Source organism: Ceraceosorus guamensis (assembly GCF_003144195.1).
Source record: "Ceraceosorus guamensis strain MCA 4658 unplaced genomic scaffold IE81scaffold_39, whole genome shotgun sequence".
Lineage (NCBI taxonomy): Eukaryota > Fungi > Basidiomycota > Exobasidiomycetes > Ceraceosorales > Ceraceosoraceae > Ceraceosorus > Ceraceosorus guamensis.
The window spans coordinates 36,054-52,643 of NW_020290034.1; the positions used below are offsets into that span (position 1 = coordinate 36,054).

The 16,590-nt window shown below is 54.8% G+C and overlaps 5 protein-coding genes across 5 annotated transcripts; 1 reads left to right on the forward strand and 4 right to left on the reverse strand.

Moving 5' to 3' along the window:
- Positions 1 to 519: 519 nt before the first annotated feature.
- IE81DRAFT_324279 (hypothetical protein) lies at positions 520 to 2,322 on the reverse strand. Its single transcript, XM_025514191.1, has 5 exons — positions 1,951 to 2,322; positions 1,743 to 1,871; positions 1,338 to 1,532; positions 1,089 to 1,213; positions 520 to 1,007 (listed from the first exon to the last, which is right to left on the reverse strand). The coding sequence occupies exons 1-5, from the start codon at positions 2,101 to 2,103 to the stop codon at positions 908 to 910; spliced, it is 702 nt and encodes a 233-aa protein (XP_025368811.1). The 5' UTR covers positions 2,104 to 2,322; the 3' UTR covers positions 520 to 907.
- Positions 2,323 to 3,035: 713 nt separating this feature from the next.
- Positions 3,036 to 6,179, reverse strand: IE81DRAFT_324280 (hypothetical protein). Its single transcript, XM_025514192.1, has 10 exons — positions 5,722 to 6,179; positions 5,469 to 5,655; positions 4,609 to 5,408; positions 4,459 to 4,543; positions 4,351 to 4,379; positions 4,142 to 4,293; positions 3,681 to 4,071; positions 3,581 to 3,596; positions 3,373 to 3,505; positions 3,036 to 3,304 (listed from the first exon to the last, which is right to left on the reverse strand). Exons 1-10 carry the CDS (start codon positions 5,836 to 5,838, stop codon positions 3,292 to 3,294), a joined length of 1,923 nt encoding a protein of 640 aa, XP_025368812.1. The 5' UTR covers positions 5,839 to 6,179; the 3' UTR covers positions 3,036 to 3,291.
- A 190-nt stretch (positions 6,180 to 6,369) lies between these two features.
- On the reverse strand, positions 6,370 to 6,777 carry IE81DRAFT_159544 (hypothetical protein). The gene has a single exon (XM_025510519.1). It carries the CDS (start codon positions 6,732 to 6,734, stop codon positions 6,441 to 6,443), a length of 294 nt encoding a protein of 97 aa, XP_025368813.1. The 5' UTR covers positions 6,735 to 6,777; the 3' UTR covers positions 6,370 to 6,440.
- Positions 6,778 to 8,919: 2,142 nt separating this feature from the next.
- Positions 8,920 to 12,538, forward strand: IE81DRAFT_348112 (linoleate diol synthase; the record flags this gene model as incomplete). Its single annotated transcript, XM_025516223.1, has 7 exons — positions 8,920 to 9,223; positions 9,285 to 9,350; positions 9,431 to 9,534; positions 9,609 to 9,789; positions 9,851 to 10,095; positions 10,165 to 10,358; positions 10,420 to 12,538. The coding sequence occupies 7 exons, from the start codon at positions 8,920 to 8,922 to the stop codon at positions 12,536 to 12,538; spliced, it is 3,213 nt and encodes a 1,070-aa protein (XP_025368814.1).
- A 1,523-nt stretch (positions 12,539 to 14,061) lies between these two features.
- Positions 14,062 to 16,454, reverse strand: IE81DRAFT_314817 (asparaginyl-tRNA synthetase; the record flags this gene model as incomplete). The annotated part of the gene is made up of 8 exons (XM_025512515.1): positions 14,062 to 14,222; positions 14,295 to 14,333; positions 14,410 to 14,932; positions 15,006 to 15,410; positions 15,480 to 15,659; positions 15,730 to 15,876; positions 15,945 to 16,297; positions 16,358 to 16,454. 8 exons carry the CDS (start codon positions 16,452 to 16,454, stop codon positions 14,206 to 14,208), a joined length of 1,761 nt encoding a protein of 586 aa, XP_025368815.1. The 3' UTR covers positions 14,062 to 14,205.
- Between the last annotated feature and the right edge of the window lie 136 nt (positions 16,455 to 16,590).

Below are 16,590 nucleotides of genomic sequence, written 5' to 3' on the forward strand. Positions count from 1 at the left end.
CAATTAACAACCACCAGCACCGACCCGTGCGGCTACATATCTATATATAGGTGTACGCCTGCATGCCGCCTCGGGTCCTGCACAACCAGAGCTGTATCTGCATTGAACTCGGGAAGGCTCAGTCCCCTATATGGAGATTGAAGTCCAAAGCTGACTCAGAATTAGAATTAGGTGGCGTAGCTCGCAACGATGTGCGCCATGGCTGAAGATTCACGATTGTGCTTCCTTGTGCACAATTTAACAGCCTAGCTGTATAGCAGCCGCCCAAGCCGGTGCAGTCAGATCCGTGCATCAACAAAGGCGAGGCGGTGATCATTCTCGAGCGATCGATCGTGGCGCCCTGCATGATGCAAGGATATATGAGTCACAGTGGGCTGGCTGCACCTGATGTATACGTGTAGCTCTTGAGACATGTTTGATATCAAAGCATCCATCTAGACGTCAGGACCAGGCCTGGGACATATAGCTACATACTCGCGTGAATCACCTATATAGCTGGAGCACGCAGATACGCGAACATGCGAATATTGTGATATGTATTGCGGCATTGGAAACCCACGATTGTAGTCTTGTCGCTTAATTCGGACGCGACATCGGTCTGACAATAAGTCATCACCAAGTTCCAAAAAGAGACGATGATAAAATCAAGAATGAGGCCGGCGCACAGGCATGTGCGACCTCTTGGCTCCAAAAGGTGTGTGTGCTCGAAAGAGGACAGGGAAAAGGGGGTCTGAGAGAAGAAGCGCGCTGGTTGGAAGTTGTGGGGCTGATTGAATGTTGTTACATGATGTTGAACTGAAGAAATACGAAGGTTGCAAAGGCGACTTGGCCAGTGAGAGCTGAGGCTCAATACGGACTCAGCATGCGCGGAGTCTGAGTAGGGCTTGCTCGTCGAGGCGCGAAGATCTTATGGCTCCGCGTTCTCGTCTGATGCTACTCGATTGAGCTTAGATGGCGCGCGGGTAGAGTTGGCCCCGGCTGCCGGGAACAAGGTGGTCGGCTTGCCCCTGTAGCGAATGTCGAGAAAGGATTATCAGTCCCAACCCTTATTGAAGACTCTGCAACGATTATCTCATTCTGCTACTCACTTCATGAAGTGCTTCTTCTTGCTCAGATTCAGTTTGCTGGTGCAGGGAGACACCATGTTGTCGGTGGGAGAGCAGCTGTAGAAATTGGAAGCAGCGGCAGTCCTTGCCGCCAAAGGAGCGGTGGCCTGCAGCGAGTCAAGCCATTCTGCTGTCAGCCCCTCAATGCTATCGACCACCACGCGGTCGCCGATGCTGAGCCACGTCCGACTGGATGCATATGCAGCTGCTCAGCCATGAAAGGTGACTTACCCTGCGATGGCCCTCCTCTTCCGTCATTGAAACAATCTTGCCGTCCTCGGCCCGGCGCTTCAGAACGACCAGATTCCTGATCGCACCAGCTTGCGAAGTCGTGTCTTGAGTAGGCAGCACCACATCCAAGCACATCGTTCCCTCAGGAAGGGACTCGGGCGTCTCCAGCAAGCGCACTTGTGCTGGGCGAGGGTTCTAGATGGGGGGAGAAGGGAGGTGGGACGAGGGTCAGCTCGAACAAGATGATCAACTGGCAGTCCAGCTCTGGTAGTGTTCGCACCCCACCGTTCCCCTAGAGAGACAGCTCTGTGCTGCCTTTTCAACCTTCAAGACGCCGGTGGCGCTGTTCAAATTCCCTTGCACCTTCACTGGACACCCGTCACGCGGTTCATGGCCAAAGCTCACCTCGGAAGCTCGACCAAATCTGGCTTGAAAAGCAGTGAGTCCCACGCATACATCGCCACTTGGCAGTGTAAGAATGACCTCCTGGGCAAAAGGCTCCAACGAATTTGCCGTTGAGCTTGAAGAGTAGAGCTGCGGGAGGAAAGGATCGGATGTGGCGCAGAGCATCAGCGCACAGTCAGTCAGGATCACAGTCTTTCTACAAGCTCACCTGCTCAAGAGCTTGCACGATGATGGCTTCCTCCAAGTTGGGTACACGATCGGGAAGGGTGAGACTGTGCTCAGCCATGAGACCAGCAGCGTTGTTCATCGTGGCTGAAGGTTGAAGGAGAGCGTTGGAAGAAGCGGCAAAAGTCTGAGACATGGTGGTCGAGTTGCAAAAAGCTGAGGCTGTGTGAATGCCAGTAGGCGTTGTTCTTGCTCGTGTATCAGGGGCTGCAAACGTGCGCAGCGGCAGCAGCGGAAGCCTTGGCTGGTCAGATCTGAGTTTCGGAATCAGACGTGGTGGGGAAAGAGGGGCTGCTGTTTCAGTCGACGATGAGACGATGATGGGTTGATAGGTCAAGTGGCATTCATGCGGGCCTTGGGCGAGTGGTTCGCTTATTAGGCTCACCAGCACAATCTCAACCGGTCCTGCTTCGATCGGCCAATTCTGACATGAGACACTGCCATCGTGCCTCTACGAAGACTGCACAAGGCTCCTGCTGCATCTCAATCACCTGATGCCGCCAAGCGGATTGCTCTGCTGTAGTGGCACAGCTATATAGGGTCGAGCGGGCGCCGCGCTCAATTAAGCGCGGTTGGTGCACTTTCCACATTGGTCCATGCACACTTCGAGACCAACACTTGGGGCTCAGCCGCCCGCAAACGGCACCTGAGCAGTCCTGCCGAGCGCGTAAGTATGACTGCACGTTCCGCAATTACATGTAGATGTTGATGTCACGTCGAGAAGTTTGAGCTGCGCGCGCAAGGCTTCCGCGCGCGACGAGCGGATGCCATCGGGTGCCACGCGACACGCGAGCGCCGCAAACTCGTGATTCTGATTCGCAGATTCGGCGTCACCACATCTATCTCTCTAGCGAATCCCACGACATTATTGCGGTATTTACAAGCTTTGCCGGCTAGGAGAGGGGGACGTCACCGCTGCAGTGCTACAGAGAAGCTGGCGAGGACATTGTCGACCTTCGCATCTGTACCATGCATCCAAATCAGAGAAAGCTTGGCTGCGACGCCGAGCCAGTCTCGCACCACAAGCAAGCGCCGAGTCACAGCCTTTGACCTGGTCACACTGCGCGAAACTCGTAGCTAGGCCTACATCGTTGAATCTTTGGATTGTAAAATGATCAAAACCGAACGTGCTTGTCAAACTCGGGCAATGGCGACGAGCACTTGGATGCAAGTTCAAGCGTTGGGGAGCGGGAACATGCGCGTTGCTCGGGAAGAAAGGTATCGCTTGGGGTGCATGAGTCAGAAAGAGAGTGAAGCTTGCTGTGGCTCGTATCAAGGTGGCGAGGCAGGCATGTGCCCACAAGACCAAAGCTGGGGTCGGAATTTACATGACGTATCTGAACAAGGCGAAACAGCGGGTCAGCTCATTCCAGTATGCATCGATGACTGCATCATTTAGACCCACTCAATGACGCTATTTTCGCCTATGACGTTGCGAATCTCGTAGCCTTGGGCTTGCTTGCGCTGCAGAACAGAGTAGTGCACCTTTGGTACATCATCGCGAATCGTGCGGTAGCGACCAAGGTTCATGCCAACCACTGCAAACGTGAAACATCGAAAGAGAGGTGAGTGGGCACCACGTTTTTCGGCGGAACACGTCGCTTTCGACGTACCTTTCTTCCACTTGCCCTGCGGAAGCAAGGAATCAGGAGTCGAATTCAGCAATAAGCGAGAGATCATAAAGCTCACTCGCTCGAGAAGTCGATCGCTCACATCGTGCTGTTGCTCGCGGTGCTTCGTAGGGTAGACTTCAAGAATCCACCAGCCCTTGGCGTCTTTGAGCTGGTCATTGATTGGTGCCAGCGCGTCGAAGTAGTCTTCCCAAGCTTCAGGTAGCTGCGCATCTTCCTCTCGGCCGGTAAGGCCGGCGTAGGAATTGCTACGCAAGTGGAAGCGGTCCTTTCCAACGCGCGGAGTGTCTAGCTGTTGGTGACTGGGCACTGGTGGCGCAAATTCTCCCACACCGTCATTGAAGGTCGCGATGCCATCATTGTTCTCCAAACGAGCGAGGGCGTCCGCACGCGATTTGCGGATCGATTTACGACGCTCGGCCAGGGAAGGGAGCGTGCCGGAGGCATATCGATCGATCGCTGAAGGAGGGGGCCTGAGAGTCACCAGTGGCGGATCAGCTTCTCGGCAACGACTGCCACCCTTTCGGCCTGTGAGCCACTCACCCGCAGAAAGGACGGGGACGCTCAACCAAAGTTGGATACAAAGTATGCACATCCATGCCGTAGTCAGCCAGGACGTCCGCATTGTACAGAATGCCGGTGTCGCATGCGAAAGTTTGGCGGATCATCCAGCGCAGAGGGATATTAGAAAGAGCCTATAACGGGACACGTGTGAGCACTGCGTCCATCACGCTTATAACCACTGAACTTACGTGTCGAGTGTCGTTGCCAACGGCACCACCTGCGAGTAAGAAAATGACGCCCGCCGATCAACTATTTGGAGACACGCCGCTCTGAAGTCCTGGACTCATCATACGCACCTCCAACGTCAGCATGGGCGCCGGCAAACCATACCTCAAGCGCATCTGTCTTGAAGCGCTCTCCGCCAAATTCGCGCTGGTCAAGCTGTCAAAGAAAGAGCTCCTCGTCAGTGATCTGGCTTTCAAGGAAGCAAAATCAATTGAGCATACCTTGGTGAACCGCTGGGCCAGTGCCTCTTGAGTCTGCGCCTTCGTCAATTTCGGTCTCTCTTCGACATCCCCTTGTGGTCCTTGAGAGTTGCGACGGAAGGCCAGAGGCAAGCTCTTGCGACGCGAAGGTGATCCGGGAGTCTTTTTTTCGCTGCCAGACTCGCCCGATCCGTTACTCGTGGGAGTTTTTGTGCCCTCCGCTGGCTCGATCGAGGCAGGCTCCTCCGTAAATTGGATGCTGCTCAAGCGACGAGCAGCGCTGATGGAGCTGTTGCGCTTCATAGCTAGCTCTTGAGCAATAGCGGCTCGCTTTTCTGCAATGCGAGGATCGTTCATCGCACCAGGAGTCAGGGAAGGAGTCTCGTCTAGAGTGACCTTCTGGCTGCTCTGCTTCGGCGTCGCATCATGGGCTCTCTGCTCCCAATGCGAGACCTTGAACTTAGCACGGCGCTCGTCGAGGGCCATCGCATGACGGAAATAACGAACGCAGCTGGTGTTGTTCTTTGCGAAGGGCAACTGGCGAGGAATGAAGCCGACCGATGCGACAGTATCCCAGCATCCCAGGAAGTGCACCTTCACGTCGATGCAGAACGTGGTCTTGAACAACGCGGACTGCTCCCATCCTGTGGGTGTGTCATCCTTGAACTGCTTGTATGCGAATGCAACTTGAGAGGAATTGTTGGCGGGAAGCAGCCCAATCTTGAGCAGCATGCCGGTCAATGCCCTCGCAGTGTACGCTCCGCGACTAAATCCAAAGATACAGATCTTGTCTCCTTCAGTGTAATTGCTCATCAGAAATGCTACAGGCGACAAGGCTGCATGTCAGCGCCAGATCGCACAGCTCAATGTGGTGTACTCACAGTACGCCTCCTTGATGTGGGTGCCAAGACCAGAGCCAACAGCCATGTCGGAAGCAGAGCTGATTCCTGACTGAAGCTTCCCCGAGCCGCTGTAGGTGCCGATGCCTGGCTGATAGTACAGCTTCTGAGAGCTGTCCTTCTTCAAGGCCCCAAAAAGCTTGACCACATTGGAATTGTCGCAATCGAACTGTCATCCGGCGCGACAAGCTTTAGCAAGCACATGAGACTCCTCAGACGCAATGCGAGTTCTCACCTGGTCACCAGTGCCATCGAGAAGAATACACAGGGTCCTAGATGGTCCTCGGGTTGTGAAGTTGCGGTGATTCGGCACTGCCGCAATCGTCGCTGGGATGTCGCCGCTGGCGCTCATTGCTGCTTGAATGCCTTCTGGCGATTGGATCTATTCTGCTTGGAAAGCGCCGCAGCTCCACTATCCGAATCAAGGCTTCAGTGGCAAAGTCCGGCTTGGATGCGATGTATGATGGTGGTTTGGAACATTTGATGTTCCCCTTCCGTGTTTCGAATGCGTCTGCTGTGCTGCTTATACCGATGGAAAGCGGGGTGGGCGCTACGAATTTTGAGATCCTGGCTTGTCTTGTGCTGGTGCAGAGCACGTGCTGTGGCGGCTATACAAGTTTCGAGAGCAATTCAATCATTCGAGCTTGTTGGATAGCGATCATCCTCGGCCCTCCTAACTCACTTATTGGTTCGGGCACATGTGGAGCGGCGCTGAGACTCCGCACTTGGGACTGTGACTCATTGTGACTTTTCGGGATCATTCGCATTCGCACTCATCACGCATGAAGCGCCAGGTCCAAAGTCCGGCCAAGCTTCTGCTAAGCTGGATTCCCGACTACGGGGCCAGCTATACTCGAGACTGTACATGTGTATATGCACATTGCCCAGAAGAATCTCCCTCACACATGCGTCTGTGCCGAAAGACGCACTACTCTCACTCTTGACTTCACTGACTCATTCACGACTGTTGCAGCGGCAAATTGTGGGTCCACGAAGTGAGGCCTCGGGTGAATCGTGAATCATCAGCTTGTGATGATGCTTTTGTTTGCTCCTTCTTGGCCCGTCAGCTTCGACGAGCGCTGTGTGTACGTGCTTCAGTCTTGACTGGTTGCTTGTGGAGGCCGGACCAACCGTGAATCCAGGCGGGGTGAAACAAACGGCATGCAGCGATACACGCACTTCTCGAGTCTGCTCTTGTGGCTCGTGAAGCGCCACGCCTTCTGGAAGACATACAGGGTCACTAGTCATGTGGCGCCGGGCTGGAAGCTCACCAGCGGCGGGTCTGATTGGCTGCGCTGAGTGCGGTTCTGACAGATTCATTCGAGGTTGCGAAATTTGTTTCGTCGGCTCGTAATCGCGCCATTCGTGATTCACGATTCCTATTCGCGTTCTTCGCCTTGGCTGACGAACGCAGACATGCAGCATCTTGGCACCGTCATGCAGCACCACGACAGCCAGCTCCGCTCGATCGCGATGCATGGAATTCATATATGGCATCTGTCAACAATGCGTGCTGATTGCCCTGATTCTCCCTAAATCCACCGTCGCGAGCCGACGCGATGCACAACGCACAAGGTTCACGCTAGCACGTCGGCCCGGATATCAAATGACCTGCCGGCGCATGCAGCAGTCAATAGAGGGGCGCCAGATGGGCCCGGCCCACATACACGATTGTGCATTCAAGATCGTCCTCGCACTCGATCGTGACTCACGACTGAAATGGAAGCAATTTGAATGGCATGCACACTCCAACAGCGTCCGGCAATTCGAGGCAGCTTCGTTGCATATATAGCATCTGCTTGGCGCACGAAACTTGGGTGCAGCGCAGATGCTCACTATATATATACATAGCTGCTGTCTAAGCCCGGCAGCCGGCGAAGCTAGGGTGCATCTGCCATTTTGGCTAACGACTGGCGTGCGTTTGCCCGAGATGTTCAGACTTTCGATGTCTGTAGACTCAGGACCAGATCTGAACACATGAGCGAAGCGATCGAATTTACTTGTACCATATAGTCAGAACAGGAGCAGGCGGGCTGTCTGACTGAAGCTCCCAGAAGGTGCAATGAGAGAGCTCAGGGTGACCACTGACAACAGAGCGACAACTTCGCACGGAGGTTTATCATCAAACTTCAATTTGCGCAACCCCGCTCGTGCAACTTCCCACGAAGTTGCCCGAAAATTCTGAGCTTGTCGCTAGGTGAGACTTGCCCTGAGAGCAAACTTTGAAAAGCGCGAAGGCGAGATTGGGAAGAATCATAATGCCGCATCAGCAGACTCATCTGATGCGCGCGACGAGGCTAGCTGCACAGCAGCAGCGGCAGACGGGCTAACCGGTCACTGCATGTAGGGTTTTCAAGGTGAGAGGGTGCATATGTCGCGTCATGCTGCTGATGCGCCGCATAGCTCTGCACTCACCTGCGTGTCGGAGCTCGAAAAAGTGTTGATGTCGCGCAAAGCTGCATCGTACTCGTCTTCGCAGCCCGTGCACCCTCCGCGGCAGATCACTTGCAGTCACGATCGAGTGACATTCAAGATTGCCATGCATAGTCACGGACAGCGCACTCACGCTCGGGCCCACCAATGATTCACTCAGGCATTCAACACTCTGCACCTAAGCGGATGCAAATGATTGTCTTCCGATTCTAGCTTCAGCATCTTGAAAACTCGCGATTGCCGACTCAGCCGGCCCAAGCCAGATTTGACTTTGACCGCACAGCTGCCCGACAACGTGAATGCACGGGCTTCATCAGCAGCAACGATAGTCTTCGCATCCCATCTGCATCGGGCTTGAGCGATGCCAGCTGTCGTGCCAGCCAGCGCTAGCAGCTGGAACAAGGTGGACTGGGCAAGCAGCCAATCACATGTGGAACACGGGCTGAATCACTCAATTCTTGAATGCATCCAATCGTCAAGAGCCGCTTGTACACGATCGTGATTTCAAATTGACTCGATCTGGTGCGCCGCTGCGAGAAGCCGCATTCAAGACTCGTGAGCGTAGTTCACAATTTCGAGCTACCGAATATCAAAGCTGCAGGAGGCGGCCACCGCTGTTTTGTCAGCAGCAAGAGTCGACATGAGGCAGGTGATCAGCGAGTCCCATCTCCACCGAAACCAAGCCTTGAGACTGATTGTCCAGCGCAGAGAAATGGCAGCCCTGCAATCAGCAAGGACTCTGACGAGCCAGAGTGCGGGGCAGCGGCCGGACAGCTGGAAACTTTATCCAAGAGCGTGGACAGCAAGATCGAGAGGAACGAGTGGACGCGCAGCTCCCTCAATCGTGAATGAGCATGCAGACCGTGGAGATACAGCTGAATCCTTATAACAGAGTACGACCCGTTCGCTGCATCACTCCACGATCTTGCTTCACACCTTCACCTTCCCAGGTGCTATCCAATCTCTGAATATACCACTTTCCGCTCTAGTGCTCGACAAAATGGGTCAAATCAAGAACCTGATCGGCACTATCCGCAAAAAGCCTGCTACGGCAGACGATGGCATGACCGATGAGCAAGCTGGCCACCAGCAAGGCAAGACCTCTGTCATGCACGACATTCGACACCTCGGGGTCAAGAACTCGCTGTTCATGGCAGAGGCCTTGAAGGATTTGAGCTCGGGTGATCCAATCGATGACAGAGAGCTGCTATTGGAGCATGGTGTCGAGATGCTGCAGAGTCTCCCGCTCAACAGCGGTCTCTCCTCAGCGATCTCCAACGGCTTCATCAAGATGCTGTGGCGTGGTGAGTGGTTCGCACCTGCTCGCTTTGCAATCGGTGCTGACACTCTCACAATGCTGTACAGACCTGCCACATCCGCACGGCACAGTCGTAGGCAACACAGCCAAGTACAGAAGCGCAGACGGGTCAGGTGAGCAGGCACTGGCGCGAGCGAGCGAGCGAGCATTGAGATAGGACGAAGTTGCTGACATGCCCGCACCTGCGTCTCAGGCAACAATTTGCACAACCCTGAGATGGGTAAAGCTGGCTCCGTCTATGCGCGATCAGTGCCGCCTATGCGCCCCAAGCCCGCGAATCTTCCTGATCCTGAGCTTGTGAGTCTCCATGCAAGGGCAGATAAATCCGTGCATGCGCGCCTGCTGATTTCAGATCAATATCTCGGGCGTAGGTGTACGATATGCTCTTGCGTCGGCCTGACAACGAGTCGCCTTTCAGAGAGCACCCCGGTGGACTAAGTGCCTTCTTCACATGCTTCGCCACCGTTGTCATTCACGAGTGCTTCCAAACCTCTCGCGAAGATCATACCCGGAATCAAACTAGCAGCTACGTCGACCTGAGCGTCCTGTATGGTGAGTGGCGGTCTGTTCCGCAGTCCCTCGACTGTTGCTAATGGTGCTTCACGCCTCACAGGATTCAATCAGGAGCAGCAGGATGCTGTCAGAAGCCACAAAAATGGAGAGCTGTGGCCCGACACTTTCAGCTCGGAGCGCATTGCGATGATGCCGCCTGGTGTCGTTGCTATCGTCATTCTGTTCTCGCGTCACCACAACCACATCGCAGAGCGTCTGCTGCAAATTAACGAGTCCGGCAAGTACAAGCCCTGGAACGAGCTTGATGAAGCGGGCAAAAAAGCCCAAGATGAAGATATCTTCCAAGTGAGCGCCTATCATGCATTCTTGAGCCAATGAAGGTTAGCGCTGATGGGTCTCTTTCCTTTCGCCCAGCTTTCGCGAAATGTCAATGTCGCCTTCTTCGCTACAGTCGTCCTCAAAGACTACGTCGCCGCCATCCTCAACACGGTGCGCGCAGATTCCGAGTGGTCCCTGAACCTTGGCGCCGAAATTCGAGAGCTTGGCGGCGCTGGCCGAGTCGAGCGCGGTACAGGAGTTGTGAACAGCGCAGAGTTCAACATTTTGTAGTGAGTACCTTCGCGGGCAGAGTCTATCCCAAAGTGGAGCTGACTTGCGCCGCATTCACAGTCGCTGGCACGCTGTCATGTCGCAGAAGGACGCAGCATGGATGGAAGACACCTTGAAGTCAAGCTTGCCGGGTATTGAATCCGTGGAGCAGATCGGTCTCAAGGAGTTCGGAATCGTTGCAGCCAAGCACGCCCAAATGACTAAGACTACTCCCGAGAAGGAATGGCAATTCTCAGGCCTTAAGCGCGATCCTCAGACCGGCAAATTCGACGATGTCGCACTGGGAGAGATGATCAAGAACTCAATTGAGGACCCAGCACACGCTTTTGGTGCTCACGGAACACCAGCCGCCCTCCGCATTGTAGACTGTCTTGGCCAAAGACAGGCGCGGGACGTGTTCAACCTTTGCACTATGAATGAGTTCAGGAGCTACCTGAATCTCAAGCCGTTCGAAACTTTCGAGGACTGGAATCCTGACCCACAGGTTGCCGCTGCAGCGGCCAAATTGTATGGCCACGTCGACAATCTTGAACTTTACCCAGGCCTCCTTGCCGAGGAAGCCAAACCAAGCATGCCAGGGTCTGGCGTCTGCCCTGGACACACCATTGGAAGGGCTATTCTCAACGATGCGGTGCAGCTGATCCGTGCAGACAGATTCCTCACATTCGACCTCAACAGCAGCACCCTGACCTCCTGGGGAGCGCAGCAGATCACTCAAGCTGCTCCTGGCGCTTACGGTGGCATTCTGCCCACAATCCTTTACCGCACCCTGCCTTCGCAATGGCAGAGGTACTCCAGCTATGCTCTGCTGCCTTTCTATACTCCCAAGGCTGTGCGCCACATTCTCAAAGAGAACAAGAAATTGGACAAGTACGACACCTCTAGACCACCCAAGCAGCTCAAGATGCACGGTGCTCACTCGTACGCTGCAGCTAAAGGTATCTTCTTGGATCGTGAGCGCTTCCGTGTGCCGTACGACGAAAACATTGTGCATCTCACAGGCGCTCGGTTCATGATTGGCCACGACGATGCCTCTGGTCACGATCCGAAGTCTTTGCGCATGAAGAACGCATTCTTTGGCTATCCCGACTTTGCAAAGAAGGCTGAGCAATACCACTTAGAGCACGCCAAGGCCATCATCAAAGATCACAGTCTCTCCTATCACAACGGCCAACGCCACGTTGTCGACGTTGTGCGAGACGTCTGCAACGTCGTCCCAATCCGGTGGGCCGCTCAAAAATACGCGATTCCCCTCAAGACCAAAGAGAATCCCCACGGACTCATGTCGACGTTCGAACTAGGCCTGCTCTTGACCACCCTCTTCCTCTACACCAGCTTCGACCAAATTCCTGCAGCAAGCTGGGTACTGCGCGATGCTGCTGAGCAACATGGCCCACAGCTCATGAAGGTGTTCGAGGGCCGCCTGAAGACCAACTCAGGTGTCAAGGAAGCCATTTTGGACCGTTTCGCTAAGGGCACCTCGTTCGAGGTTTCTGAAGAGGCAGACTTCCTCTATCACTCCTTGATCAAGACCGGCGAGCCTATCAAGCAGCTCGTTGCGGACTGCACGGGTACGATCATTCCTATCGCCGGCAATATGACCCAGCAACCGGGCCTTCTCATCGATCTTTTGCTTGAGCCGCACAACAAGTACGCACTCGATCGTGTTGTCGAGCTCGTCAAGCAGGATACTCCAGAAGCTGACAAGGAGCTTGAGGGATGGATTTGGGAAGGTATGCGTCTGCGTCCTGTCGTTCTCGGCCTGCCCCGCATCGCAGCTGTCGATGTAGACCTGGACGACGGCCCTCGCGGAAACATTGAGATCAAGGCGGGCGACAAGGTGATTGTCAATACCGCTCAGGCACATCTCGATCCCAATGTCTTCCCTGACCCCGAGAAGATGGACCCAAGCAGAGATCGCAAGCTCTACATCCACATGGGCGCAGGCCTTCATTACTGCTTTGGCGCTGCGCTCGTCGTGCCAGCCATTCGAGGCATCTTCAAGGCGGTCTTCTCCTTGCCCAACATCCGCAGAGCTGTTAGTGGTGGCCACTTCGTGGCTGCCAAGGAGCACTTGGGCCACAATGCCGATGCTGCCACTGCGACGCTCTTCCTTGACCACACGTCTCGCGAGTCGCCGATTCCTTCCTCCCTCAAGATCGAGTACGACTCTGCTTGAGCTTGGAAAACAGACATGAATCACCCCATCTTGTGCTACCACCCCTCAACCCTGCAAGACTGGTACAAAAAATTGGCAATCAATGAAACATTAGTCGAGCCAAACAGCTCGGCCTGACTTTCTATCGCGGTATTGTCTCAAAAAGGTTCCTGTAGTCATGAGCGTGCCGTCCAGCAGATTTCCCTGTGTTGTGGCTTACCAGCCGGCTGCCCGGAGGGCAACTACGGTCACATCGAGGATGGTGAACACGGTATCTAGAATACGATGGAACGTGAGAATGATGAGTCGGCTTCCTTCGACTGTTCGAACATGTAGCCTTCTCACCGAGCACAGTGATCCTATCGAACCCGTGTCCCACGATCCATCTGCCGCTAGGTTTGGCCCAGAAAAAGTTCAGAGCAGCCTGACTCGCATTCGCAGCGGCCAGCGCGGACAAAGTCACAATGTCCAGAGCGCGAGCAGTGGCTGGATCTCCATCTGCGCTCAGGACGGACAGGCCACCTCTGCGCGCAGAGACTTGTTTGGAAATCGACGAGGACGTAATGAGCGGGAGGAAGCGCAAAGCTGCCAGAACCACAAAGCCGGCGTTGATACCCCCCAAGTAGCGCATCTGGGCACCAAAAGGGTTTGAGTGTGAGCTCTGAAGGCCTTGGGCAATTGAAAAAGCGCGGGTCGAATACCGACCAAATCATGGTGCCAAGCGTCTCCTTCCGGCGTTTCAATCGTGTCCACCTTCTTGACACGCGTAGAAAGCTTGCGCATCATTTTTTGGGGTAAGAAACCAAAGTGTATGAAAGCGCTAGGGCATCACGGCACATATTCAAGCGGCACGTTATCAGCTCAAGGACTTGTCCTTGCACATCGTCCACAGACCTCTCTTCGATCCGACGCACCTGGTGTGCCAAAGTGCATTGCCAGCGTATAGTCCCGCGCGGAAGCCAGGGCTTGCAAAGAAAGCTGCAATGGATGACATCTTCTCTAGGCCGTGGAGTGAAGTCAGCGATCGTGATCCGTGTTGAGCGACACCGCGTTCCGTAGCTGAGGTGGTGGGCGCCGTGAGCAAGTTCAAAGTGGCCTTCACGAATCACGACGAAGCAACATAGGTCGGGCCCGGCTCCACCATGAGAGCCGGCCAGGCACGATTCACGATTTCATGCATGCACCGTCAGCAGAAGGTCCCGCCGCACACGCACACGTCTTACGGCAGGCGGCGCGGCGGCCCGTGCGACTCTACTACGGGTACGTGGCATCCTCACATCCGCATCCCCTCGTCCCTTGCCACCAGTCACACTACTCGTGACTTGTGCGGCGGTACGGAAAATTGTGCGGAGCATTTAGGTTCAGATGGACAGAAGCATTTGCGCCTCGGCCTGTCTACAGCTGCGTCCAAAGTTCATTCGGCGAGGGTTCCGAATGCGCGCAACGATTCGCTAGCTTATCGAGTATCGCTGTCCTCCACTCGTGGACGTTGCTGGGTCGTCAGGAAATTCTACGACCCTGTCTCAAGCGTTAGCAAGAACACTCGCTTGTAAGGTACGCATGCATTCGTGCTGAATTGCTTGCTGGTCAAAGAAGTTCGCACAGCTTCTGCTCCTGGATTCGCAAGCTTGGCAGAAAGCTTCTAGCAGTATGTCTCTGGCCGACTCATCGGGATCAAGGCCGCCCAATCAAGGTTGGCAGCGTCCTGCGTTTTTTGTTCAGAGACACTATGCGTTCAGCAGTGGTCACTCATGGAAAGCAGTGTGCTCCTACTCACCAGTGTAACGAGGGTAAAGCGAAGCTTCCCGAACGGTGTCTGCGGAGTGCGCCGGAGATGTTGAGAAACTCGTCATCTTCGCACCTAGTGACCTCTGGTACATGCTCCTACTCACATCTGTTCGTGAGCCAAGCCAAGAATCTCTCCACGCCCAGTCCATATCCTCCATGCTCGCAAGTACCGTACTTGCGCTGATCGGTGTACCAGTGGTAGGGTTTGGCATCGATACCTTCGTGCTTATACGCGTCCAACAGCTCCTGAGATCCGCTCATACGCATCGATCCTCCCACGATCTCTCCAACGCCGGGCATGAGCACATCGACGCTCTCCGTGAAGCCTTCGTCGCCCGGAATGCGCTTCATGTAGAATGCTTTGATTTCACGAGGGAAGCCTGTAAGGAAGATTGGGACGCCAATGGCATCCGTCATCTTCCGCTCTGCGGCCTCGGCGATGTCGTCTCCGACTTTGTGGTCTTCTCCTTCGTCTGTCTTGATGTCGTGCTCATTGAGCCAGGCGATCGCATCCTTGTAGTCCATCCGCTTGAAGGGTCGGCTAGGAGCTTTGAAGTCTGGGTTGAGCTGCTGGATGAGGGAAGAGGACGTGGGCTGTGCCAGGACACGGTCGATCGTGCCGCAGATCTACGATGCAGAAGAGCTCCTCTATCAGTACAGCGAAGCAAGTCGAAGTGCAGGCCGGGGAAGATGGACTCACCAACTGTTCAAGGTGTGCAAGCAGATCCTCAAACGTGAGAAAGCCAAGTTCAGCTTCCAAGTGCGTGTACTCGCTCAAGTGTCGCCTAGTGTGGCTCTTCTCGGCTCTGAAGCTTTCCTGAACGCAAAATACGTCTCCGAGCGCCGGTAAACAAGTCTCAAGGTAGAGTTGAGAGCTCTGAGTCAAGAAGGCTTCCTGACCATAGTAGTCGAATTTGAACAGAGTTGAGCCGCCTTCCACTTGCGTTTGCACCATGCAGGGCGGTGTGACCTCCAGAATGCCCTGATCCTCAAATTCTGCTCGGAATCCTTGCAGCACGGCGGCTCGGACCTTGAGCACCGCAGAGGCTGTCTCGCCTCGAATGACAAGATGTCTTGAATCAGCCAGAGAGGATAATTCGGCGGTCTGTAGTGGGGGGATCTGGCTTATCAGCAAGCGATCACGGGTCAGACGCGCGCAAATCGCTTGACTGACTTCTGCAACTCTGTTGCTAAATGCTTCATCGCCGCCTGGTGCTTTGCCGACGCAAGTCCACCAGGATACGGCAAGCTCGTGGTTGTCAGGGGCACTCTTGCCTTCGGGCAGCGCCTTGATTGTCCCGACGACTTCGACCGAAGATTCTAAGGTGAGCGTCAATGCGTCGTACGTCTTTGCCTGGAGGTGAACGTTGAGCACACTGAGCGATAGTTTGCGTCAAGATCACCTCGACTCAAACAAGACTCACAGCCTCTCCGCTGAGCACACACTGCAGGTAACCAGTTCCATCTCGCAAGACCAAGAAGATCAAGCCTTTCTGACTTCGCAGACGGTGAACCCAGCCGCAGATGTGGACAAGCTGATCACGGCTTTGCACACCAGCACGAATCTTGATCTGATCGGAAGGGTGTGGTAGGGATCAATCTTGTGATTCGGTCACAGCCAGTGCACGCGCTGACTCACCCTCTTGCCAAGATCTGCAGGCTTGCTCAGGACGACCAGCTTGCTGTCCTCGAGCCTCTTGCTCTCGTCCTCGGCCTTGCTGGTCTCGCCTTTGCTCTTCTCGGCCTCCTTTTGCTGCTTCTTCATGGCAACCTCGTAGCCCTTCTTGGCTCTCTTCAGACCAGCACCAGAGATGGGCTGGTATCCTGCAGCATCAGCGTCGGCAGCGGGCGCCGCTCCTTCGGCTGGCGCTTTCCGTACTAGCACCTGAGCTGTGGGTCCTGCCGAGACGAGCGCGGTAACAGCTGTGAGGAAAGGCTTGTCTGCTGAACCGGTGCCTGTCTCGTCTGATCCGCCAGTCTCGTCAATGTGGACTGCCCGAAGGAAGGGGTTTGATCATTCAGCGGTGACGGCCTTGGCTCCTAGCAGCGCACTTCGAGCCAACGCACCGATAGACCCAGTGTTTTGCTCCTTGTCACCCAGATAGAGCGCCGCAGCAGCCTGCGAAAGAGCATCTTTGACGCCCGACATGATGTTGCGAGTTTGGTGCGTCGTGTCGGTGTACTGCGAGTAGAAATGGCGTCTGTTCGCGGTGTTCTGACGGCTTGGGAGGAAGTGTAGAGGTGTAGACAGACGATAGCGTTGTAGGCGTGTGTTGTGGTCAATT

Coding starts and splice junctions, on each gene's coding strand:
- IE81DRAFT_324279 (XM_025514191.1), bottom strand. CDS start 2,103: ATGTCTCAGACTTTTGCCGCTTCTTCCAACGCTCTCCTTCAACCTTCA. Junction 1,214..1,337: donor AAGAGGAGGGCCATCGCAGG/GTAAGTCACCTT, acceptor GACTCGCTGCAG/GCCACCGCTCCTTTGGCGGC. Junction 1,008..1,088: donor AAGAAGAAGCACTTCATGAA/GTGAGTAGCAGA, acceptor CATTCGCTACAG/GGGCAAGCCGACCACCTTGT.
- IE81DRAFT_324280 (XM_025514192.1), bottom strand. CDS start 5,838: ATGAGCGCCAGCGGCGACATCCCAGCGACGATTGCGGCAGTGCCGAAT. Junction 4,294..4,350: donor TTGGCAACGACACTCGACAC/GTAAGTTCAGTG, acceptor GTCCCGTTATAG/GCTCTTTCTAATATCCCTCT. Junction 4,072..4,141: donor CGTCCCCGTCCTTTCTGCGG/GTGAGTGGCTCA, acceptor GGTGACTCTCAG/GCCCCCTCCTTCAGCGATCG.
- IE81DRAFT_159544 (XM_025510519.1), bottom strand. CDS start 6,734: ATGACTAGTGACCCTGTATGTCTTCCAGAAGGCGTGGCGCTTCACGAG.